The sequence below is a fragment of the Mesocricetus auratus genome, unplaced genomic scaffold (genome assembly GCF_017639785.1).
Source record: "Mesocricetus auratus isolate SY011 unplaced genomic scaffold, BCM_Maur_2.0 Super-Scaffold_100026, whole genome shotgun sequence".
In the NCBI taxonomy this organism is placed as follows: Eukaryota; Metazoa; Chordata; class Mammalia; order Rodentia; family Cricetidae; genus Mesocricetus; species Mesocricetus auratus.
This window is the reverse complement of record NW_024429207.1, coordinates 9,952,884-9,977,076: the sequence shown is the minus strand read 5'-3', so window position 1 is coordinate 9,977,076 and position 24,193 is coordinate 9,952,884. Positions and strand designations below refer to the sequence as shown.

The 24,193-nt window shown below is 37.1% G+C and overlaps 1 protein-coding gene across 1 annotated transcript; it reads right to left on the bottom strand.

Annotated features, from left to right (window-relative positions):
- Nucleotides 1-6,353: 6,353 nt before the first annotated feature.
- On the bottom strand, nt 6,354-7,365 carry LOC121134132 (ADP/ATP translocase 2-like). Its single transcript, XM_040731843.1, has one exon. The coding sequence runs from the start codon at nt 7,311-7,313 to the stop codon at nt 6,417-6,419; it is 897 nt and encodes a 298-aa protein (XP_040587777.1). The 5' UTR covers nt 7,314-7,365; the 3' UTR covers nt 6,354-6,416.
- Nucleotides 7,366-24,193: the final 16,828 nt, after the last annotated feature.

Sequence of the window (24,193 nt, the reverse complement as noted above, 5' to 3'; positions counted from 1 at the left end):
GTATTGTTTTGGAGGCTATCGGTCCAGCCCGGCCTCGAATTCACAGAGATCCGCCTGCCTCTGCCTCCCGAGTGCTGGGATTAAAGGCGTGTGCCACCACTGCCCGGCTGTTGATGAATCTTATGGGGCCTTTTACCTTATCAGATCCTTTTTAACATCCCATCGTCGTCATAGAACCTTAGTGTCTTGTGGAGCATAGGCCTTGGAAGCTTTTCACAGAAAGATGCCACTGACTTCCTGGTGTTTGATGAAGGCAATGTCAACATGGAATGAAGCAGGAGGAACAGTCTAGGCTGCTGGGCTGCAGCGGAGTTTCCCACGAAGGAAGAGTGTGTGTCCTTGTGTGGGGGTAAATGTGAGTGCAGGTGAACACAGGTGGGAGGTATCAGATCCTCCTGAAGCCAGAAGGACAGGCAAATGTTAGTCATGGATGCTCAGAACCAAATTCAACTCCACTGGAAAAGCAGTAGGTGCTTAAATAGCTGAGCCATTGCTCCAGCCCCCGCTCCCCCAAATGACCTTTGCTCAATGACCTAGCACATTATTTGGACTGTTTTGTAGAGCTGTTTTTCCAGGAACTTCCCTAAGGTACCTCCCTCTTAACTTCGTGTCTTTCTAAGTTGAATTTTTATCATTATTTATTTTTATTCTATGTATTATAGGCGTGTGTGTGTGCGTGCGTGCGTGCGTGCGTGTGTGTGTGTGTGTGTGTGTGTGTGTGTGTGTGTGTGTGTGTAAGCCAACTTTCAAAGTCAGCTCTCTTTTTTCTATTATGGGCTCAGGGATCAAATGGATTTGAAGAAGTCAGTCTTCTTTCAGAAGCATTTTTACCTGTTGAGTTGTTGAGTCAACTCATTGGTCCAAGAACTACATTTTCTTAAAATATTTATACCTGGAATTAGAAAGATAATTTTAAAATGAATATGCTGTGTAACCTTGGTCCCTTTAATATCTCTATTTCAACTTCTTAATTTTAAAAATGAAAAATGTACTTTTATATTCAATAAACTTGTGTGTGTGTATTCCTATTTAGGTGGTTCCCAGCACACAATAAGAACTCTATCTATATTAGCTCCCATTACTATTAAAGACAGTTTTTAAAAATCAGGTGACATCCCCACAACATGAGCATTTCAGAGTGTTTACAATTTCATTGCCAGTAGCCACTGCCTGCAATTCAGATTAGCCAATATTCTCTATTCAACATAGAATTCACTGGAGTTGACAGGTCTCTGCCCTTAACTGGTTTGATTGAATTCATCACTGAACACTCTATCAGCATTCTCAGTTTGCTGGCCAGCCACTATCAGTCTGATTGCAGAAGTGGCATACATTTGCAAAATGCTTAAAATGACGCCCATGAAGCCCAAGTCCTTTTTATTTTAAAAAATTACATGCAGTTTAAACTGCATAGTATATTTTTATGGCAAGGAATATGAGATTATCCTGATCTGTTTATTTATAGTATTGGTACCAGGGGTAGCTTATTGTCAGTGCTGATAGGAACTTAAGGTACGACGAGGTAGGTTTGCAGATGCAATTGTGAGTCCTGATATTGTATAATAAAATGTTTTAAACCCTGTGGTTACTCTATGCTATGCGATTTTGCCTGAAATTACATCAGTTGAATAAACGTTGACTTTGGTGACATCAGATGCATTTTTCTCTTAAAGGAAGATTGAAAACATTATGAAACCGTTAGTGAGCACCAGATACTCTGCTTTTGATGTGACCTGATGATCATCCACTAAGCTAATACAAGGATATGCAGCATCTCTTGAACATATACAGGCAGCACATTATTGACAGAATTTAGTATACAAACTCTTGTCCCGTTGATCTTTTAAGATCAAAACTTAAATTTTAAAAGCAGTGTTTTCAAACCTTGGTTGTCATAGGCTTGTGTTTTCCTTCCATTTTAAAAGCATCTTTTTGTTTTTCTAACAACAACATGAGAACTGACAGCCACAACTGAGCTCTAATTGTGTATTTGAAGGGGATCAACTTCACATGGTCTAGCAGAAATAGAATTGAAGACAGTATATATAGTGAATTTCGTTTGTGCCAGGCCCTTAGCAACAATGTACATGAGATAGATGGGCTTTCTGTATTTTGTTTTACTCAGCTGGTTTTTGCAAAAGTAGTAACTGAACCTAGACATGCTAGTAAGGGATCTACTACCATTCACCAATGAGCTATGTCCCTAGCTAGCTAGAAGTTTCTCTCTCTCTCGCTCTCTCTCTCTCTCTCTCTCTCTCTATCTCTCTCTCTCTCTCTCTCCCTCTCCCTCTCTCTGTCTCCTTTTCTCTGTTAATTTTCATGCATATGGTATTAAATGTGTCTAAGCAGTTATTACACATGTGTATGCATATAAAAACTCCAGGTTCAAATGACATATCTAGGGGTTGGGGATTTAGCTCACTGGTAGAGCACCTGGATAGCAAGCACAAAGTCCTGGGTTCAGTCCTCAGCTCTAGGGAGGGGTGAAGCATTATGTGTCTTCCACTATTGTTTCCCCACTTCATTCTTAGAAACAGGCTCCCTTGCTGAAGCTGGTACTCACTAACACAACAAGACTAGTCACCCAGTAGTATCCAGGGATCTCCCTTCATCCACCACCCCAGTTCAGGATTGCAGTTATACCCTAACAAACTGAGTATTTACCTGGGTTCTGGGAATCCAAACTCAGGGCCTCCTATATGGCGAAAACTTACTGGCTGAGCCACTGCCCCCAGGCCTAAGAGGAAACTAGAATCTTAAAAGCTATAGAGCAGATTATTACTTTGTAATGGTCTTATAACTTATAAAATAATAATATAAAAAGTAATACAGAAGGAATTTGGAGAAAATAGCTCACTAAACAGATTTCAAATACTTAGGCTGACAGTTGCCTGAACAGCTGTTGGTTTGTTTCGGGTCCTATGTATGACTCAAAACACATACGCCTGGTGAGATGTGTTCACAGCTAAAAACAATAAATTGAGATAAACGGAAAATAGTTCCTAAGAACATATCTGATGAGCCATCAAGTGAGGCATTCTGACATGCTTTGGTCTTGGTGCCCAGAAGCACTGGGGCTGGCTTCCACTAGGCAAGGCAGATGCATCTCATTAAAAGTGGCTGTACTGAAAATACTGTAAATCTTTCATTTCCCACTCCAGAATTGAATTCTGTAAGCTGCAAAGAGGGAGGAAGCACTTTTAACTTCTTTCTCTTAATTAAGATCTGCTGTACCGCTGCAGTGCTTTTATTTTGACCAAGAAAAAAAGCTGACGGAAAGTGTGTTTAAAAATGTAATAGGTGCTTCTTCAAAGAAATTTCCAGAATGCACTTGGGAATAACACAACCAAATATGAATTTTTAACTATTGCATTTTAAGTTCACATAGTCAAATGAGCATTGCTGGAGAATATGAATTTACATCTTCTACCAGTACCTGAAGCATTTGCAGAAAATTCTAAATACAGTAATCAAGCCATTCAAGTAGAGAATAAAGCATATTTCTATTCAATTGAACTCCAAATTGGTTACACATGAAATAGAAGGTTGTGATGATAATATAATGGAGTACCATCAGTAAGACATGCCATTAACAACAAATGTATTTTTACAACAACAAATTCTGTAGAACAACTTCCATAAAATATATTCCTCAAAATGTGATTTGACCTTATGAAATGCATTAATGGGTTCAATCAGTTTATTTGTGCACTTTCCAAGGGTGTATTCCAAATGAACAAATTCACAAATAAAATATGAGAACAAGTCCTAGACAAACAATCTGTTAATTTGTGTGCTTTTTCTTCCACTACCTTAGAATATCTGTAATCTTGCCAATTAGGTCTGCAAAGGAAATGAATCCATATGTGGTTCAATTGGAGGAGTCAGAACCCATGATGATGAAAAATATGCTCACAGATTAAAAAACTGAATAAACTACTTAGTACCAAGCTATTGATCTTTGCCATCATTTTTTTCCAGCAGATAAATATGAAATTGAAAATTAGTGTTTGGAAGCATTCACAGTAAGTTAATAACATAACTTTATGCTTATTGAGTTGAATAATAAACATGTGCTGTATTTTTATTTTCTTTTTATGGCAGATTGACTTTTATTTTATTTAACAACATATTGGTTCTACAATAAACTGGGGGAAATATGGTAGTTGAGCCATCAATAGAGGCAAAATCTAAGTTCAGATTTCTAGGTACCTGGAGTCAGACTGTACTGAGTCACTGCCAGTAATAATAACCCACGCCCATCACTTGTTTCTTTTCATGGCCTACAAATGAACTTGTTACCAGAGATGCACATTTTCAATGGAATTGATGGAAGGATACACTGACTAGAAACTTAGCTAAGCAAAATTATAACACCCTCCCTTTCCACATATCAAATAATAAGGTAATAATGCTCTCAACAGATCTGTATAACAAATATTGTAGCTAACTTTGATACTGTGTATGAGTTGGGCAAAAAAATTTGCAAAAATATGTCTCCCTTTCTATGCATGCACATATGTAAATCTTCAAATTTTCCTCATTACCACTAAAATCTAAAATATTTACCATCTGCTTCTTTACAGAAAGGCATTTGTAATCTACAATAACAAGAAATGATTTTCAGTTCCTCAGAGTTCTTAGAAATGCAAAAAATGATGTTTCCCAAACTCACACAATAAATGCTTTGCATATGTTCATAACAATGTAGTCTAGTGCATGGTGCTAATTCTGTAAGATCACCCTATGAAACAAATGTTTTCTAACCCTGTAGCCTTTTAAATGAGCATTTTGTTCATGTAGCTATGTATACATTTAGTTATAATAACACGTGCATTTGTTTTTAAAGTGATAAAGATATGACATGGAAACTAACAGACTTTTTTCGATTATTTGTACACCCAAACCAATTTTATGGAACTAACATTTAATGCCTTACCTTTTAAATTCTGTAGTGATTACTACCATAATTCTAAATAGTATGTGTCTTCCCAATGTATCAACTTTAATGTCTAATTCTTGACTTCTGTCTATATAAGAGGGGCTGCAAGACTGGATACTAGCTCCTTTCCCACTCCCTTCCTAAATGAATGAAGTTTAATCCAGGATGTCTACTGATAGTATCATTCCATTAAATAATATAAATTAATCCCTGGCTCTTTAACAACTTTAAAAGATCTCATTTTGGGGATACCTACAGAAATACCTCACCATGACCTAGTGGGAGCTCACCGACTCTAGATTGACAGCAGAGGGTGAGGGAACCTGCATAGGACCAAACTGGGCCCTCTGAATATAGTTAACAGTTGAGTGGCTTGGGCAGTCTGTGGGACCACTGGCAGTGGGACCAGGATTTAATCCTAGTTCTTGAACTGGCTTTTTTGAGCCCATTCTCTTTGGAGGGATACCTTGCAGCCTAGATATTGGGGAGAGAGCATTGGTCCTGCATCAAAGTGATGTGTCAGACTTTGTTGACTCCCCATGGGAAGCCTTATCTTCTTTGAGGAGTAGATGGAGGGTGGGATGGGGGAAGGTGGAGAGAGCAGGAGGAGGGGAAGCAGTAGGAACTGGGATTGGTATGTAAAATGAGAAAAGATTGTTTTAAAATTAGAAGAAAAAGATTTAAAAAGGAAAGAAAAACCACAACAGCAACAAACCAGAACAGTCACTAAGTACAATAAAAACAAACACAATGGCTGACACCATAATTTCTTTGGTAGTTGAGCTGGTAACTCCTCCCTGTTATTTGCACTGACAAAGTATCATTGTCAACTTCTCTACAGTCACAGTGTTTCCAACAGACTCAAATTCAATTTGAAATAACAATTACACTTCAAGAAAAACAAACCTTCTCCAACAAGAAAAAGAATAAATCATTCAAAAGTGAAAAAATAACATATCTCCTGAGACCTAGATCTGTCAAGATACCTATTCTTCTATAGGTATTTCAGGCACAATGTTTTTTGCCATGTTCTGTCTGCAGTGTGTTTGGTAGTCAATATTGGTATCATCTGCTGTTGTATATACAAATATTTTGGGTCTTGTCATATCGCCATGTGAGTTTTAATATTTGAAGATGATCACACAGCTTTTATTTTTCTTCCATGTCCTTGGTGTCATAATGTCTCCAAGGACAATTTTTTATTTTTTTATTTTTTTTGTCTTAGATATTTTTATTTCTTCAATTTTTATTATCAGGAGTGACTGAAATAAAAATATAATTGAGTCCCATCATTATTGTCATTATGGAAATGGCTTTAAGAGAAAACTGGTCAGATGAATATTATTGCTTCCCACTTTTCAACTGGTAAATAGTTGCCATTGATAACAGACAAGCCCAGAGAATCTGTCCAGAATGTTCAAGATATGGTGTATTATACAACATGCCTGGTCTTGGGGAGACACCTAAGACATAATTATGTGTACTTCTTGATCTCATCGTACAAGACAAGCACAAAGGCACCACCCATGCCCCTGAGAACGTTGGACCATGCACCCTTGAAAAAAGCCTTGCTTCCTTCATCACGAGCAATCTTCCTCCAGCAGTCAATTGTGCCTGTATACATGATGTCAGTTCCTTTGCGTCCAGACTGCATCATCATACGACGACGAACCGTGTCAAAGGGATAGGAAGTCAGGCCAGCAACTGCAGTGACAGACTGTGCAATCATCCAGCTGATGATGATATGGGTATTCTTGGGATCTGGAAGCATTCCCTTTGCAGTGTCATAGATACCAAAGTAGGCAGCTCGGTAGATGATAATGCCCTGTACTGACACATTAAAGCCTTGGTACAGGCCCCTAATCCCATCAGATTTGTAGATCTTAACCAGGCAGTCACCAAGGCCTTTGAATTCTCTTTCAGCTCCAGCTTTGCCCACATCAGCTGCTAGACGGGTACAGGCAGAATCAAGAGGATACACAAAGCACAAGGATGTGGCCCCAGCGGCACCACCTGATGCCAGGTTCCCTGCAAAGTAGCGCCAAAACTGGGTCCTCTTGTCCACACCACCCAAAAAGATCTGCTTGTATTTATCTTTGAAGGCAAAGTTGAGAGCCTGGGTGGGGAAGTATCTGATGGCATTGGCCAGGTTACCACGCCAGAAGGACAGGACTCCCTGTTCCTTGGGGATACGAACCAAGCAGTCTATAATGCCCTTGTATTGCTTATCTGCCGTGATTTGCTTGCTGGCATGCTGCACCTGCAGCAGCAGCTTGACCCGCTCGATGGGCGCTACCGCCGTTTTGGAGATGGCCGCAGCCACTCCACCTGCCAAGAAGTCCTTGGCGAAGGACACAGCGGCATCTGTCATGTTGAAAGAAAGAGAAAAGGCAGACAAGCGCGGGACAGGACTGGGTTGACAACCGGCTTTAACTCCCGGACTCTAGGGCCCAAGGACAATTTTTATAACCCAGGTTAGCCCAGTAAAGTTAGACCCAGGACTTTTATGTAACTTTTTGAAAAGAGACACATTTCAGTTGTCACAAACTTCTCCCTTTAAAATCTCTATTAGACTTTTATTGGTTCACCCAACCTACACTCCACTGTTTTCACCATCTCCATGTAATCTCTCTGCTCTTTGGTTTCATAGTTTAAACAAATCCATACAATAGTTTCTTTTTATTTTTCTGCTGATTAATATGATCTTTTTTTCAGGGTATGGTTACTTAGTTTTATTTTAATTTTTCTGAAGTATGATTTTGTCCAGATAACTCCTTTGTCATAGCAACCCCTTATCATATGGTTATATGTATTCCTATATTTTCAAGATAGAATGATTATTTAAAGTTCTTTTTTTTTTGCTTCTCCTTACACCTTTGTGAGCACTTTATTAAGGAAATTAGAAAAACGAGAAGCTTTAGAACTCCGAAGATGGGCATTGAAACCTCAGCTTTTGTACATTTTTCTTAGCATTTCAATAAGATGAGAACCATATCTGTTTGGAATCTCAAGGGTATGAGAACGGGGAAAGACATCCACTAGGTGGCCTGCCTAGTGCTGTTGAGTACTCCAAGGTCTGTGCTCACAAGCCGTACCCAATAAACAATTAGAAGTGCATTTGGCACTCTGTTCGAAAGTATAGCCGGAATTACGTAGAATGATACCATACCATGACGTCAGAGAAACTCCATGAGTCAGAAAGTTTAATGCGATTTTCCATTGTGAGAATGCATGAAAAGAGGTCTGGCAACACTGCTCCGTGTCAGCCCAACTCTTCCGTTCTCTAGAACTCACTACCAACCCTCCGAGGAATGATTAGAAAAATAAATAATGAAGCAAGATGGGCGGGAAAACAGAGATAAACAAAACCAAGATGGGTGGTTCCAAATGAAAAATGAAAACATTCTGAAATGTAAGTGTCATTGTCTACATCATGGAACGTTATACGACACAGACTTGCCCAGGAAGCTACTTTGGGATTAGACCAGGTGAACAACTATTTTTAAAGTTCTTTATTTCTTACTTCATCAATAGTATGTTCACTGGGATCAATCAATCTCTTTGTGCTATTCCCTTCACAATCTTCTTGTTCTAGGATGGTCTGGTATTCTTGTAACCTGGATTATGAAGTTATTCCTGTGGTTCTGTTGACATCTTATTTGTAGATGAAACATCACAGATAGAATTTTTCAGATCTGAGATAATGCCCATGACCCTGAGATTCTCTGAACAAATAATTTTTCACTGTGCCTTCACCCAAATAATGGCCTCCATGTGAACGCATTCCACTGGAGAACAGCTGTGGACCTGTTCCCTATGTTCCCCAGGCTTTGCTCCCACAGTTCCTCCTCTCATTTTCTCAGGTGATCTATAGTGACAATGAGGACAGTCTGCCCACCTAGATTCATGCATTATTGTTAACAGGTGACATGTTCAGGCACAGTGGGATAACAGGACTACTCAGATTATGATTATCGACAGACGGTGTAGGGACTGCCAGTGTTAGCAGGCCCCGTACTGTAATCTTTTAATACAGGATGACAATTCCTTTCTGCACAAAAGGAAGCCAGGTCGTGTCACATACTCCACAACCTCAAGATTCACCTACAAATGCCAACCAGGCCATCCTTCCTAGGGAGAAGTCTGGATTGTGATAACCAAGAGTGTTCATGGCCTTTCCTCAACTTTCTGGTTGGTAGGAATAACACATGTTTATTCAAACCATTGTGCATTTACATATCAGTGACTATAAGCAAGTAATGTCAATTTAGAAATGTAATAATGATTTCAAAGCATGATCACTCATGACATTTAAGCTTTGAAAACCTAAACTAACCATTTCTATTATTGACCTTTAGAAACATGTGCCATTAATTCGACCTTAATAAGGCGTTTAGTAACAATTCTCATTGCCTTTCTCTTCTGTCTGCAATAGACTACATTAGCAGAATTTGATAATTTCTTCCAATGTCAGTTTCAGTCTTTAACTTAATGTCACCCACCACATACTATATGAGGAAAGAACAAAGTATTTGATAGAATTGTTTAAAAACCTTGTGAATAAGTAAATATATTAATAGTCTACTAAAACAATTAAGAAATGATGGATGAAAAACACTGAACAAGAAGGTCTTCATAAGTATATCTATTCCATGTAGCAGATGGCAAGAATGGATGATCTGAGATGATGCATAGTTGTGAATAAAATACTCAGGTTATATATGTTTATTTATATCAATGCTGAAAATAATCTCAACAGAGAAGGAACTGTGGGAGACAGGCATAGAGAACAGCTTCTTGCAGAGAAGTACATTTGAACAGAGGTCATTATCTGGGCAAAGTCACAGTGGGGATTCTTTGTTCAGAGGATCATGGCGTTTATTTCATATCTGAAAATCTTATCTTGGATGATACATACATACACACACACACAGACACACACACACATATATATGTATATATATGTATGCATACATGTACAAACACATGCATGTGTTTGTGTATATGTACATGACCTACAATGAAGTTTTATAAGGCAAATTGACTAGGGTGTTCATGTATGCCAAATACACCATGTGCTGGCAAAAGTATTTTTTTGAAAAATCATGGACAGATGTGTAACTTGAAAAAATACATTTCATGTCTCTAATTGAATATGGAAAATCTGATACATTTGTGATACCCACTTTCCATTTTCTTTCAGATATCTGGCAGCTTTCCCAATTCCAAAATGTCTTCTATCTTATCATTTTATGATGTTTCACAATCTCTACAGTCACTTAAAATTATTCTCAAAAACCCAGTTGTTGTATAGTACTTACCACACTAATTAGACCAAGCCAGGCAGTATAGCCTATTATTTGAAATTATACATGCACACTGTCTTCTGGGACTGAATCGCTTACTTCTATGGCATCAAAATTATTCTAATCTAAGTTTAAAAAGGAATGGAACATTCTACTGAGTGTTTTCTTTCCTTCTTGACAGATTGTCAAAATCATTAGGGGCCAATATGATGTCTATAAGTATATAGCAATCAATACTATATGAATGACTTTAACTATGTAATTTTCTTGGTTTATTTAGCCAATTAAGGAAAAAGTAAAACCAATGCAATTTCCTGCATTTTGGGACTCTCTAAATTGAATATCTTTATTTTATGTTACTTAAAACCTAATAAAATTTATAGATAATATACTCATGGTATGACATGATCTTGATTTTTTAACTAAAATTACATTTCATATAATACATTTTTCTCTGTGAGCATTTAAAAACATTTGAACACTTACAAAGGAAAATAAAAAGATTAGTGAGGAGAATATTTATTTCCAAAGAAAGAAAAGTCTCAATAAAAATGAGACTTCAATTTCAATTTTTATTTTTATTTTTAATTTTTACGTATTCAGAAGATCTATTTTTAAATTAATGTCCTAAGTGAGGAAAAAAGGGTGTACCAAGAATGTACTGGAAAAGAAATACAAATAAAAGCTGTTTTAGTGATCATTGTAGAATCACAAGTTCCTACAGAGAGATGATAATGTTCTGTATAAAACACAACTGATTCAAAATGAGGTGTTCCTTTAGCAAGACTGGAGATTCAGTCTCTGGTGTTTAAAAGTTAGGATGCAGTCCTTGTGGTTGGATGTATTACTGAGTATTTGGCATAGTCCATGCTTTTAACTGAATTTGAGCAGAACAACAGCCATCTTACTCAGGTAGAAGTAGATGAATTATTTGGTTTCCTGTGTTATATAACTAGTGAAGTTCCATCCCACAGTGCAGTGCTAGGTGGGGTTGTACTTTGTCAAACTACTTCTGGATGTGGGCCACAATATACTTGTCTATGTTTTACTTCTCCAATACCTGAGTAGTGGGCTCCACTGAGTCCTTTTGAATCCATCTGACATGACTGAATTTTTTGATCACAGCCTTGAAGCTGCACGTGCTTTTCATGTAGCAGGGGTTAGTCCACTACAGTGGACCTAGGGACCTAGGGCTGGTACTGCTCAGGCCACAGGCTGTAGAAGAGAGCAGGTTGATACCAAAGCCTTGGTGAGGCTAACAAAGTTTGAATTTAATCTAAAACTCAGGATATACCCAATAATATTTGTAAAATCATTTTATCTACTAAATCATGATTCCCACCATATTTTCTAAATAAGGTGTGACTATAAAAATGTTTATGAACAAAATGGAGTTGTTTGGGAATAGTGCATGAATTAGTCTACTTGCATAGCATGAAGGACGGTATATTAAGTTGGAATGTAAAGAACTGCATTTGATCAGCTTACTTTTTCCAGATTATGCACTATAAATATAATTGTGACTTTAAAAGAACAAATTTCACAGTCAAATGCCATCATTTCACTAATGAACTCTAAGAGAAAAAGTTATGTCAGATTAGGACAATGAATCACAGAGTAGCAGAACAACTTTCTAAGATCAGACATTGTAGATGAAAGTTTCTGTCTCTCCAGCCTGGTCTCACAACCGCTTCAGTCCCAAATAAACACATGGATGCTATATTAATTATGAAACTGTTGGCTGGTGGCTCAGGCTTCTTATTGACTATCTTTGTCTTAATTATTAACACATTTCTATTATGTATTTCCACCTGGTCTTGTCTTAACAGAGAATGCCTAGTGCATCGTCTCTTCCCAGTCTCTACATGACGACTCTGTCTGCCTACATTTCCCAGAATTCTCCTCATCTCCTAGTCCTGTCTATCTTCCTGCCTTGCTGACCAAACAGTGTTTTATTCATTAATCAATAAGAGAAACATATATACAGAACAACATCCATCAAGACATTTCACTCAAAGTGCCAGGTTTACAAAGAGAAGACTAAATTTTAAGGGAATTATTTAGAATACCAACCATAGATTATACATACACATTTATATGTAAGTATATTTATGTGTATATGTACATATGTATATTTATGTGCTAGTATATACATATGTGTGTATAGCATGTGTGTGATAGTAACAGAAATTTGCTTTTATTACCTATGCAGAAATAAATGAAAAGTTCATTAATGTTACAAGGGAGTGTTTGGAGCTTGGTAGTATCTCAGTGGTAGGGCACTTCCCTCTCATGCATGGGATCTTGAATTTAACTCCAGGATTATTTATCCCAAAATGTTTCATTCTTTTAGCATTGGAATTAGGACTATTTCATCACAAGAAGTGTTTCAGTTGTTGGGTATCATAAAACTGACAAATACTCTTTAGTATATTGTAGAAAGAAATGAAAAATTGAAACAGATATGAGTTATCATAAACACATTTCATGGGTGGGATTCTATCAGCATTTTCTTTCATTCAGTCATAAGAAAGTGATGAAACCTATATATTAACTATATGCTTAAGTTGCACAAAAATACACAAAGCCATATACTGGACTTTTATATGTTTCTTGAATTCATTTCAAAAGACTGAAAAGAATGCAAATAATATCAAAATAATTCCATGGACTCAGAAATCCATGCTGTGAGTATCACCACTTTTTGAATTGTGTTCTACTTACAGACCTGTGTTGTAAGTGACAAGGGCAAGTGAAGAAAAAGGCTAGGAAGCCATAAAAGAAAAAAATGAATTTGACCTTAAAGATATTGTTCTTCTTAACTGTAACTAGATAAGCTGACTATTCCCTTTTATTTCAGGTAGACCAGTTGCTCAAGTGACCAAATAAGCAGAACATTTCCTATTCTAAAGAACTTCACAGAGATGGCAGAAAATCCCAAGACAGTCTCTACTACCTGCTGCAAAATCAAGCCTGATACTTATATTTGGCAATTAGGTTGCTCAGTATGTTTTCTTCTTTCATTTTAAATACTGCAATTAAATGTATAACCTGTTTTTGGAGAAAGTCTACGTTATAGACTCTGACAACTGCCTTCCCCCACTGTCACTGTAACCCTAACACAATTTTGGCTAAAGCAAAATGTAGAAAGATTTTTCTCTTGTATTGCTGCAAGGAACCTGGATTATTTTTCTAAGAGTTGTGCTTGGAAAAAAAACAAGTTTTCTTTCTACTAGGTATAATTGTATAAGTGTTTCTCTACTGCCAGAAGTTGGCCTCCATCTTACTGCCTTTAAGAAAGCTTTCTATTAAAGTTGAGACTTGCTTTGGATTGAGGAAATACTGTAGAGTGATAGAAGAGATGGAAGAAATCTGTCTTTGGTAATATCACTGAGGTATTTGACTATGTCTTTGCTAAAGTTCCGAGTTGGCAATTTTTTTCATTGTGTAAGACAATTGAATTTAATTTGTCATGACATGCAGAAAATTCACAACTAGTTCACTCTTAGAGAATGACATCCTCTATTCTTTTTCTAACTGAAAACAATTCTTGACAAAGGATCATTATTCCCCTTTCATTATTTCAAATCACTACGCTTTGCCTGTTCAAGTCCAAGACAGATATGTTTTCTCATCAAGCATTATAATTTCAGTCCTTTCAAGACAACATGTCATATTAGAGTTTTACTAGCACCCTTTGTTTATAATTTTCTCAATTAACTGGGTATTTCTTATAATACTGTTCATTTTTCCCTCTCTCAGCAATATAGATGAACCTCTATTTCATAATTTTCCCTTATTACTATTCTCATCTGAACCAGATCTGAGATCAGTTAGTGAAGTGCCTGCTGCATAGGCATAAGGACTTGAATTTTAACCATATAAGAGCTTTCATGGTGGAATCCACAATCCCCTGAGCAGGGTAGGGCTTAGAAAGGCGATTCCTTGGAGCGCACTACTCAGACAATCTAGTCAATCCATTATCCCCAAATTCAATGAGAGACTCCGTTTAAAAAAAATAGAGAGAAATCAACGAAGATAATTGAAGGTTGACCTCTTTGCTAGAGAGATATGTATATCCCCATGCATTCACAAATACATGCACATGTACACACATCTACATGAACACATATCTGCATACATACACATACTTACAAATTTAGACTAATTAAAAAGAAATCAGGGATTACAAAATTACATAGGGGCTAAGAGCATTTGCTTCTCTGGTAGAGGATCCAAATGTGGTTCCTAGCACCTACATAGTGACTCATAAACAACTGTAATTCCAATTCCAAAGGATCCTACACCTCTACTGTCCTCTGTGGGCTTTTGCAAGCACAGAATATTCATAAAATGCACCCAGTCACACACTCATGCACACAAAGTAAAATAAATATTAAAAATAAATATAGACTACCAGAGAGGAATCAGACAATTCTTATCCAGAAATAAAAAGAAACCCAAGGTACAGCGATAATAAATCTGTACAATGGAGGAGACTAAGATTAGTTGAGGAGAATGTCAGAGTTTCTGTTACATAGATAAAAATTCACCATTTAAATAAGTACTGTTCTCTAAAAATTGTACTCTCTTTTGGTGCCAATGAAATAAAATAGAGTTACTTACAAATCAACTCTGCTTCACCAACCACCTTAAAGACATTTCAAGGAAATGTCTCTGTCTCTCAATATCTAACATGTGAGTGTATAATTAGGATGTGAAATTTCTTAATTTTTACCTTGTTGCTAGAAGTAATTGAATGACAGTGCTGGTAGTATAGTTGAAATTCTCAGCCTGAGAGAGGAAAGAAGAACCAATGACAAATTAGCAGTGAACAACATTTCCAGCGATTGCATCAGTAGCATAATGTCAGTGGGTCCTTTGAGGTCCATAAGAGTCTTGAAGGTCCTGGGAACTTATCACTTACTTCGTTAATGTTATAATACATTAATGTACATTTCTTTCCCAAATGCTTAATGTGTAGTATTTAGAGTGATTATTATATTTCATTAATGGTGATTTTCTCTCATGTCAAAAGGGGCTCCATTATTCTCACAATTCAGAATTTTTCTTTTCTCGATGGAATCAGGGATAGTAGGATAAATGGTCTGGAATTTGTCCTTTCCAACTCAAATACAACACAATTAAAAGAAGGATGAAGTTCCTCTGTTTTAAAAGGCCTAATGCTTATTCTCATAAATGTGACACTGGAAGAAAATTAGCAGTGATGTTGTAAATTATATATTTGAATTTTGTGTAACTTTGTCCTGTGAAGGGGCTTATTTTGTTTTTGTATTTTTGTTGTTGTTTTTGGTTTTTTTAGATTTTTTTATTATTTTAATTTTAAATAGCTTGTTTTACATGTGAATCTCAGTTCCCTCTCCCTCCCTTCCTCCTGCACCCCCCACCATCCCCCCCAGCCTCCCACCCTATTGCCAATTCCTTCCACATAGGGGATATCTAGAGTCTGTCATTTCACACAGGGTAGGGTTCAGGTACTCCCCTAAGAGTCCAGGCTGAGAGAGCATCCCTCTTTGTGTTATGGACACACGATGTCTGTTTGTATTCCAGGGATAAACACTGATCGACTGCTCAGGTCCCCATAGGTTGCCCAGGTCTCCTCACTGACTCTCACATTAGGGAGGGGGGTCTGGATCAGTCTAAGGGGGGTTATTTTGAAATTGCTTGTAGGCCTAGATACCAGAGGAAATAAATATTTTCTTTTTACAGACCCATTACCTTATCTCTTCCTCATCTTTGCAAAGATTCTTTGGAACATATTGGAATGTATCACATAGAAAACATGCTTTTTGTATACCATTAGACATTTGTGTAGTAAATACAGAACTGTTTACCTACGGTAGATTATAAACAGTTCAAATTTAATGGAGAGTATATTCTTAGTATCTGTTTTTTCCTATCCGTTTGTGTGGATCTGTGTTAAGTATTTATAGTTACTTACTTCTTGGTCCCTAGCCACCGCCTGATATGTTTCTCGAGCAGATAGTGAAAACAGAGGAAGACTCCAGAACTGAGTGAGTGTAAAAGTCATTGGAAGGACTGCTTTGGTGACTTGAGTAAAATGAAATGTTCAGTCATGCCCTGGTCTGCTTTGCTTCTTCGGATGCAACTGTAATGATATGCATGTAAATATTCATTTACAAAATCCCTTCCGAAAGGCACTGTTTATGACCAGTGTGAAACAGTCAGTCCTTATGTATTTCCTTCTTTTCCTTCAATTCCTATACTGCCTTGAAAAATAAAAAAAGACAAGCCATCACACACAGGAGTTTATTTAGGGACTGATAAGGCATATTGTCATAGACCCATGCAATAACTAATGTGCTAGCAGATAAAAATTAATTTTTCAAACAAGCTAAATAATTTCTCAATTACTGTGTTTGTGATGCCACTTTCTATCAACATATATGTATCCAGTTGTAGTTGTTGATCTTTTATTTATTAGCAGCACTGGAGTCATGTCTGCATATTTATGAGGAATTTCCAATGATGGCTTTAACATGAATGTCTGAAGGAGACAGTAGAGCTGACTTCAGAAAATAGTCATGAAGAGTTTCATAAGGACAAATAGTTACTGAGAAGAGAAGGCTAAAAATGAGAAAACAGTGAGGGGGTGATAATGGAGGATTCTCCAGAGTCTGTTAACAAAAATAAATCATTATATGCCCAGTGAGATGATAAAGTAATCAGATAAATGCTCCCACGTGGCTTGTGGAAATATCTCCTTCCCTCAGAAACATGCCATCCTCTTAAATCTACTGACATTTGTCTTGAGAGGATCCCCATAGCAACAAATTTCCCATTAAATCTAATTTGAAGGTACAAAAAGTTCTGAATTATGAATTCTCAAGGACAAAATTGGTATCATACATAACTATAAATACCATTCCTAATACAGTGTGTATCACACAGGGAATATTCAATATGCATGCAGTAAGCAGTACATGTATAAGATAATTACATTTAAATAAATGTTTAAAATTGAAACTGCAATTATATTTAAAATTCAATATCAAGAAATTTTCTCAAATTCTACTTTTCCCTAGTCTTGGCTAATTTGTACAAGATTGATTTTTTTATACTTTGAAACTATTTACCAATGATAACTACAATTTAAATTAGTTTTACAAAAGGGAATTAGTTTTCAGTTCTGCTATCATGGCAGAAAGGGATTGAGTTTGGATTCATATTTCTGGGTTTTTATTTGTGACTCACAACTCACTATGCAATCTTGAGTCACTTGTTTAGCGTTTTAAAGGTATGACTCGATAAAGAACAACCTAGAATACCGTGTTTCCTGCTTACATTTGAAGGAGCAAGGACTGCCCTCATAATATCTTAGATAGGAATTTTGCTTGTGGCTTAACATGATTTAACATTTTAATTTAATTATTATTATTTTTTATTTAGGTTAGAAATGATCCCAGCTCCCTGTTCCTCCCCTCCTCCCCACCAGGTCTCCCAGTCCCCCACCCAATCTCCATTCCAATCCCTAGGGAGGATGAGGCCCTCCACGGTGGATCTCCAGTGAATGTCATTTCATCCAGGGCAGGGCCTAGGCCTTCCCACAAGAGTCCAGGATGAGAGAGCATCCCATATTGTGGCAAGGGCACTCAAAGTCTATTTGTACGCCAGGGATAAATATTATCCATGGCCCTATAGATTAACTAGGCCTCCTCACTGACACCCACATTCAGTTGATCTGGGTTAGTCCCATGCTTTCCACACTAGCATCAATCTGGAGCCCAAGAGCTCCCCCTTGTTTGGGTCAACTGTTTCTGTGGGTTAAACCAGCCCAGTCTTAAACTCCTTTGCCCATCAGTTCTCTCTTTCTGACACTGAATTCCAGGAGTTCAGTTCAGTGTTTGTCTGTAGGTATCCCCCTCTGCTTTGATCAGTCGCTGGATGAAGGTTCTGTTTCCCAGACTCTCTGGCAGTGGGATTGTATGCTGGCACTCCCCGGATCCATGTCTAAAATCCATATATAAGTGAGTACATGCCATGTTTCTCTTTTTGTGACTGGGTTAACTCACTCAGGATGGTTTATTCTTGTGTCATCCATCCGCCTGCAAATTTCAAGATTCCATTGTTTTTTTACGCTGAAAATGCCGTTAGTTCTTTGATGTTGCCTTTCAGCTGTACGTAATTTACAATAACCAGCCATGTCAATACTGCAATATCTTTACTCTGTGCACCCTGTCATCCTTTTTAAAAATGTGTCATTTTAACTCTGTATGCCCAAGTTCTAACTGCTCTAATAGCAAAAACAAGTGATCATTAGGTTTTTCTCTGCTATATGAATGGAGAATTAATGCCCCTTGTTTATGAATAATTTAGAGTTGCGGGTACACAGTCCATAATTTATATATTAAATCCGTAGAATTCTAGTAATTAAATAGTCTTGTTACAATAAAATAATGTAATTGATAGGAAGAAATAAGAGGTTGGGGGATAGGAACAAAATTAAGAAATAGAACTCAAATTGCTACTTATAAATTTTCTTTCCAGTTGTTTTTGGGGGGAGAGTTTTTTCTAATGCTAAAACCAATGTGTTCGTCTTACCATCTCCTTAGGTAAAGTCTAACTGGAAAGTTATAGAAGCCCTCTCTCTTTTAAAGAAGTAAAAAGAAACGTGACTTTTGGGTTAAACACTGACCTTACCCCTTGGTTACTAAATTTGGGATGTCACAAGTGAAGTTGCAACAGTTTATGTCGTTAAAAGATATTCAGCATTGACTTCATCAAGAGCAAAAGTTGAAGCTAAATGCAGTTTAAAGATGAATACTCAACAGCTTTTTAAAAATGTAGAATGTCTTGTAATATAGGATGTCTTACAATCTAGTCATGTAAATAATCTTCTAAAATGTTGCACATTATTTGTCCATAGTATTATAATAAAATTTGCTTTTAAAAGAACTTAATAGATATGTTGGCACTTGAATCTCTGTCAATGGAAAATTTGTACAATTTTCTTCTATTGAAATGTATTAATATTATTAACATAATTTTTATTGCTGTAGTCAAAACCAAGATTCTCATTAGCAAAATAACCATATAAGTATGTCTGTTGGGCAGTTGTATTATATTTATTCATGTGTAAACACATACCATACCTCTTTGCCACTAGAGTTCACAGGTATCTTGTAGCATGATATGTATCATACTGATGTCAGGTTTCCTGTTTGCTTCACTTCATTTCATGCTGTTACATTCTTTCAAATTTGGGTTGTTTTATTTCACTAGCATTGGCCTCTGCAGAACCTGGGAAATTCCTACAACAGTGGTTAATCTATTACAATAGGTCAAGAGAGAAAGAAAACAAGCATTTATCCTGAGAAACACAGGGAGATTTTAGAAATTTTTAACAAGGGGAAGCCAACTACCAAGTAGGAGATTCTGCCCTTGCCTTTTCAGACAGTGTACACACAGACTCTCGGCAGCATTACCATCTCCCATGACTAATTAAACATTTCTCTTCCAGCAGTAACTAGAAGAGAAATGGCCTCAACCAAAAAGCTTAATTGCTTCTGTGTCTCAGGAAAGGTCTGAGCCAGAAGTCTAGAGATAAGGAAATTCTGCTCTGGGCTCTTGTTTCTCATCAGCGTGTAAAGCAATGCCTTTTGTTTTCAAAGTGGTGGAAGAGGTTAGAATGCTGTGGACAGGGACAGTCTGAAGCCAGGTGTTCCGCACACTCCCGACTAACTTCCCTCAGGTCTGCTTTCATCACTTAGGCTGAATGGCCAAACATCAATCATGCATTCATTCAAATATAAATACTAACGCATATTCCAAAGTAAAATATAAAATGGATTTGGACCCATTCGGCGGCTCAAATTATCTGCTCTAGTGCTTACATCCATTAGTGTGGATAATAGAGAATTGACTGAAAAATGCCTTCTATTCAGGAATGATGAGTTAGGCTTTCCATCCACAGAAGTGACTATTGCAGTCATTGACTCTTTTGAATGCCACCATAAATCCTTGCTGAATGTAGGTAGAAATAAATAATAACTTTGTGAGGTACCGAATGACTTGGGAGAGGAGAATTAAGTAGTGCAATTATTCAAAATTGAAATTTTAAGAAAAAAGCATCGACCCACAAGTTTGTATCATCAAACAAGCTTAAGAATTTTCTAAATAACAGTAGTCCAGCCTCTGCAACAGGACTTAGCTTCTAAATATTTATGATACATTCTGGAAGAAAGCAGGATATATATTCTACACACATAAAAATTAAAAACAGGTCTGCTCAGAGAACATTTATAGTATGCCTCAAAAGGCATCTTTCTGGTGAGTATAGAGAGTTTGAGGCCTAAAAGGCACAGCAAATGAGTACTTTTTAAGGACACAGGCTGTGTAACCAAAGCCTGTGACCAAATGATAAATTAACTACAGCTTCAAATAAGATTTTCCTTCAACTCTCTTCCTCTCCCAATGTATGATTCTCAAGGTATGGAGTTCAGTACCAATATGGATACAGTAGTTCTATATCTTCTAGACTGAGATTTGGAAGTTAATGAAACTGTGTCATGAATAAGTTGTAAAAACAAAAACCCACTGAAGATGGCAGGCTGATGGCTGCCTCTGTGAGTAATGGCAAAGAAGAGACTCAGGATAAGGAAACGTTATCTCAGAGTGAGAAATAGCATCAAAGCTTTCAAAAGCCACACAGAAAGTGGGAAGACACTGGATAGAGCAGAAACAAAGACAGGGCAAGCCAAGAGGCTCCCAGAGTCTAGCTTTAACATGGAGCTCCTTGGCAGGGAGGAGGGACTCAGAAAGAGCTGCCAATACGTAAGGCAGTGGACCTTTGCTCCCACCTTTAGTACAGTTCCCAACCCTCACAATCTCAAATTTAAATGATGGTTTTGATGAGACAATGACTCCTCTGAGGACTGGTTAATAGAAAGAACCCTATTTTATCACACTAGAGGACTTGGCAGGCAGTGGCTGGGTGCCATCTTGGTACCTATAGATAAAACTGAGCTACCCTAAAGGTCTGAGATCAAGGAACATCCATAGGTCATGCAGCCTCATATAGGTGAATAGTAGAAGGGCCACACTAGAATGCAAGTCAACTCTACTGATGAAACTATTTTAGGGAGAATATAAATATTAAGTGCATAAATTATTTGATTAAAGCTTACTATATTTCTTTAAATTGTTAGATATATTTGTAACCAATGCCCTTTTTGCTAGCTTGCATGCATAATGGATTATACATTTATATATTTGCTATATCTCACTTGAATTCCCATTATACTACTTGTTTGTTGAGATTGCTTTTGATAAAGAAAAGTACACTTTCCAATTCACTAATTCTCTAAATATCTAGTATAGACTACTGTTGCTACTAAAGTTCTGGACTGTGACATTACAAAGGTCAGGACTGAATTTTATTCATGTGTACCATAATCATTATCCAAAGCTATGCTAACACATGTTTAATTAAAATACAATGGCTAAATTCTATTTCAAGAGCTCAAAGTTGGAAGTAGCTCAATAGCTCATATTTAGCTTCTGGTTATTATTTGAGATAACAAACATGGAATATCATCAGCATCATATCACATCTGTGACTATCACATCATATCACATACAGGTGAATGATAAAAATGAGATTTGTGTATTAGGACATGTTAGAGGGCAAGACAGATAGGAGGAACAATGATGGACAGATAATTTGAATGACAGAGAAGGAAGGAAGACAGGGGAGGTAAAGGGTGAGGAAGGAAAGTAGGAATAAAGGATGGAAGGGAGGGAAGAAGAATAGGAGGAAGTGGGTAAAAAGGAAACACAGATAACTGTCTGGCATTCTATTTCACTTTTACTCTTCTGCTGGGTGATTGTGTAAGGAGCTGGCTCAGCTATGTTTTTTCTAAGCCTGATGAGATGTGAGTCTAGTCACATCATCGATTCATACTGCAGAGGACCAATGGCCTACTACAGGCAGGTCCTCACCTCCGCTCATGTACCACACCCTCCACAAGGCAGTCCTTTAAAGAGTCAAGCATGGTGGGTTTCTAATTACTCATGTTGAAAAGAGGTAGAAAAAAAATAATGATAATTCAGGATGTGGAACCTCCGACACTAACAACGGTAGAAAATGCATACCAAAAATGAAATAAAAATTCTGTACATCTGTTTTAAATACATTAAAACCCTTATTAAATCCTTTCCCTAAAGATTGTACAGTACATTCTCATTATTTTTCTTGTCTTCCTGCACTTTTTAAAAAAGTCATATTATCTACAGTGTTAATTTTACTGTTTTGTAAGGCATTTTCCAGAACTTGTTATGAAGTATTATTAGGTGTCTAATATTACCAATTATAAGGATTATTGTTCCTGGCTAATCTATATATGCAGGGCTTTCTATTTCTTAGAAATATATGGTATGAAATTTTGAGAAGTAAATTTGTTTAACTGTTAGATCCTTTCTCTGAGATAACTACTTCTAAGAATTGTCTGAGGGATTTCCACCAGCCCTTACTGGAATGATCCCATTGTGCAGTTGTAGCCTGCTCTCCAGGAAGCTATACTTTGTGAAATTTGAGCTAGGAATTGAAGCTTGGGTTCCTGTGGTAGCTGACTGGGTGTTCTCCATCACACAGTAAAAAAGAACATTAGCTACCTGGAAGCCATAACACATAAAGAAGCTTTCATTAAATAGTCTACTAAATCTATATTGGCTTTTTGCTTTGATCTTATAAATTTTTATTGTTATACAGAGAATAAATCATTTGAATGGGAAGACATCTTATCTATTCTTCAGGAATATTGGTGCTCACAAGGAAATATGGCCAATTTCAGAAGGAAAACTTCCATTTATGTATGTCAGAGCACTGAAATATTTTTAAAACTTGGTGTTATGATTTACAAGGCAAATTATAACTATGTTTACTGACTAGCAACAAAACTCAAGATCCATTTACTTCAAAGGTAAAGATGTTCTCATTCCAAAGGCAACTTCCAAGGAATCTTTCAGCATACAAACCAAATTTATTTCAGGTTGACCATACATGCCCCCTTTTTCTGAGTCATGTGTTAGAACTTCTATGCAGTATTCAATTAACATAAAGTAATTATGCAAATTTGACAGTGAGTTAGAAACTCTTTCTCCTGGGCATTGTCTATAATCGTAGGGAAATCATGGGATTTAAAACTGGCTAAGGCTATTATAAAAAGCTTCAGCCGATATGGTAAGATCCTGTCTCAAAAATACTGTCTGTGATTCATACTGTCTATGGAACTTGGAGTTTTTGAGTGGGTATAAAGATTCAACAGATGTGTGAGTACAAATAAGTGAAATATAATTGCTGGCTGTGGACCCAGGAGGCTGAATGATCCGTGACTGCCTCGTGAGTAAGCAGTATTTAAGTTTAGAGGATATCCCAATGCTGCAATAGTGGCACTTAACATTTTGGGGAAGACCAACAGTTGTTCAATTGGACTTAAGACTAGCCAATAGTCATGATTAGTATTTTAAACCTAGCTGACTACCTATGGTTGGTGATACCAAAGACCCTGTAAGAGAACCTGCTTATACTACTGCCATATTGCTAAACCAGTAAAATTTCTACCTACCTTATAAATACTCATCTTTCTCACCCCTCATCAAAGATATTTCTTATGCAGCAATCAGAGACCATTACAGAGATCTACAACTGGTCAAATACAGAGAACAACAGAGTGTGAGGTGCCCAACCACAAGTGACACAACCTACAACAAAGACTCCACACCTAAGTTCAGAGAACACTGAGGAAGAGGGAGCAGAGATTTTAAGATCTAAGAGTAGACCATCTGCTGTGAGATAGTGACCTGTATACACAACAGAGAAGCTGCACCCAGGAAATCACAACAATATGCTTCCCTAAACAAGAACTGCATAATGACAAAACCAACCAACATGGCAATGGGAGTA

What these genes read in the sequence shown, in the direction of transcription:
- LOC121134132 (XM_040731843.1), bottom strand. Translation starts at nt 7,313, where the DNA reads ATGACAGATGCCGCTGTGTCCTTCGCCAAGGACTTCTTGGCAGGTGGA.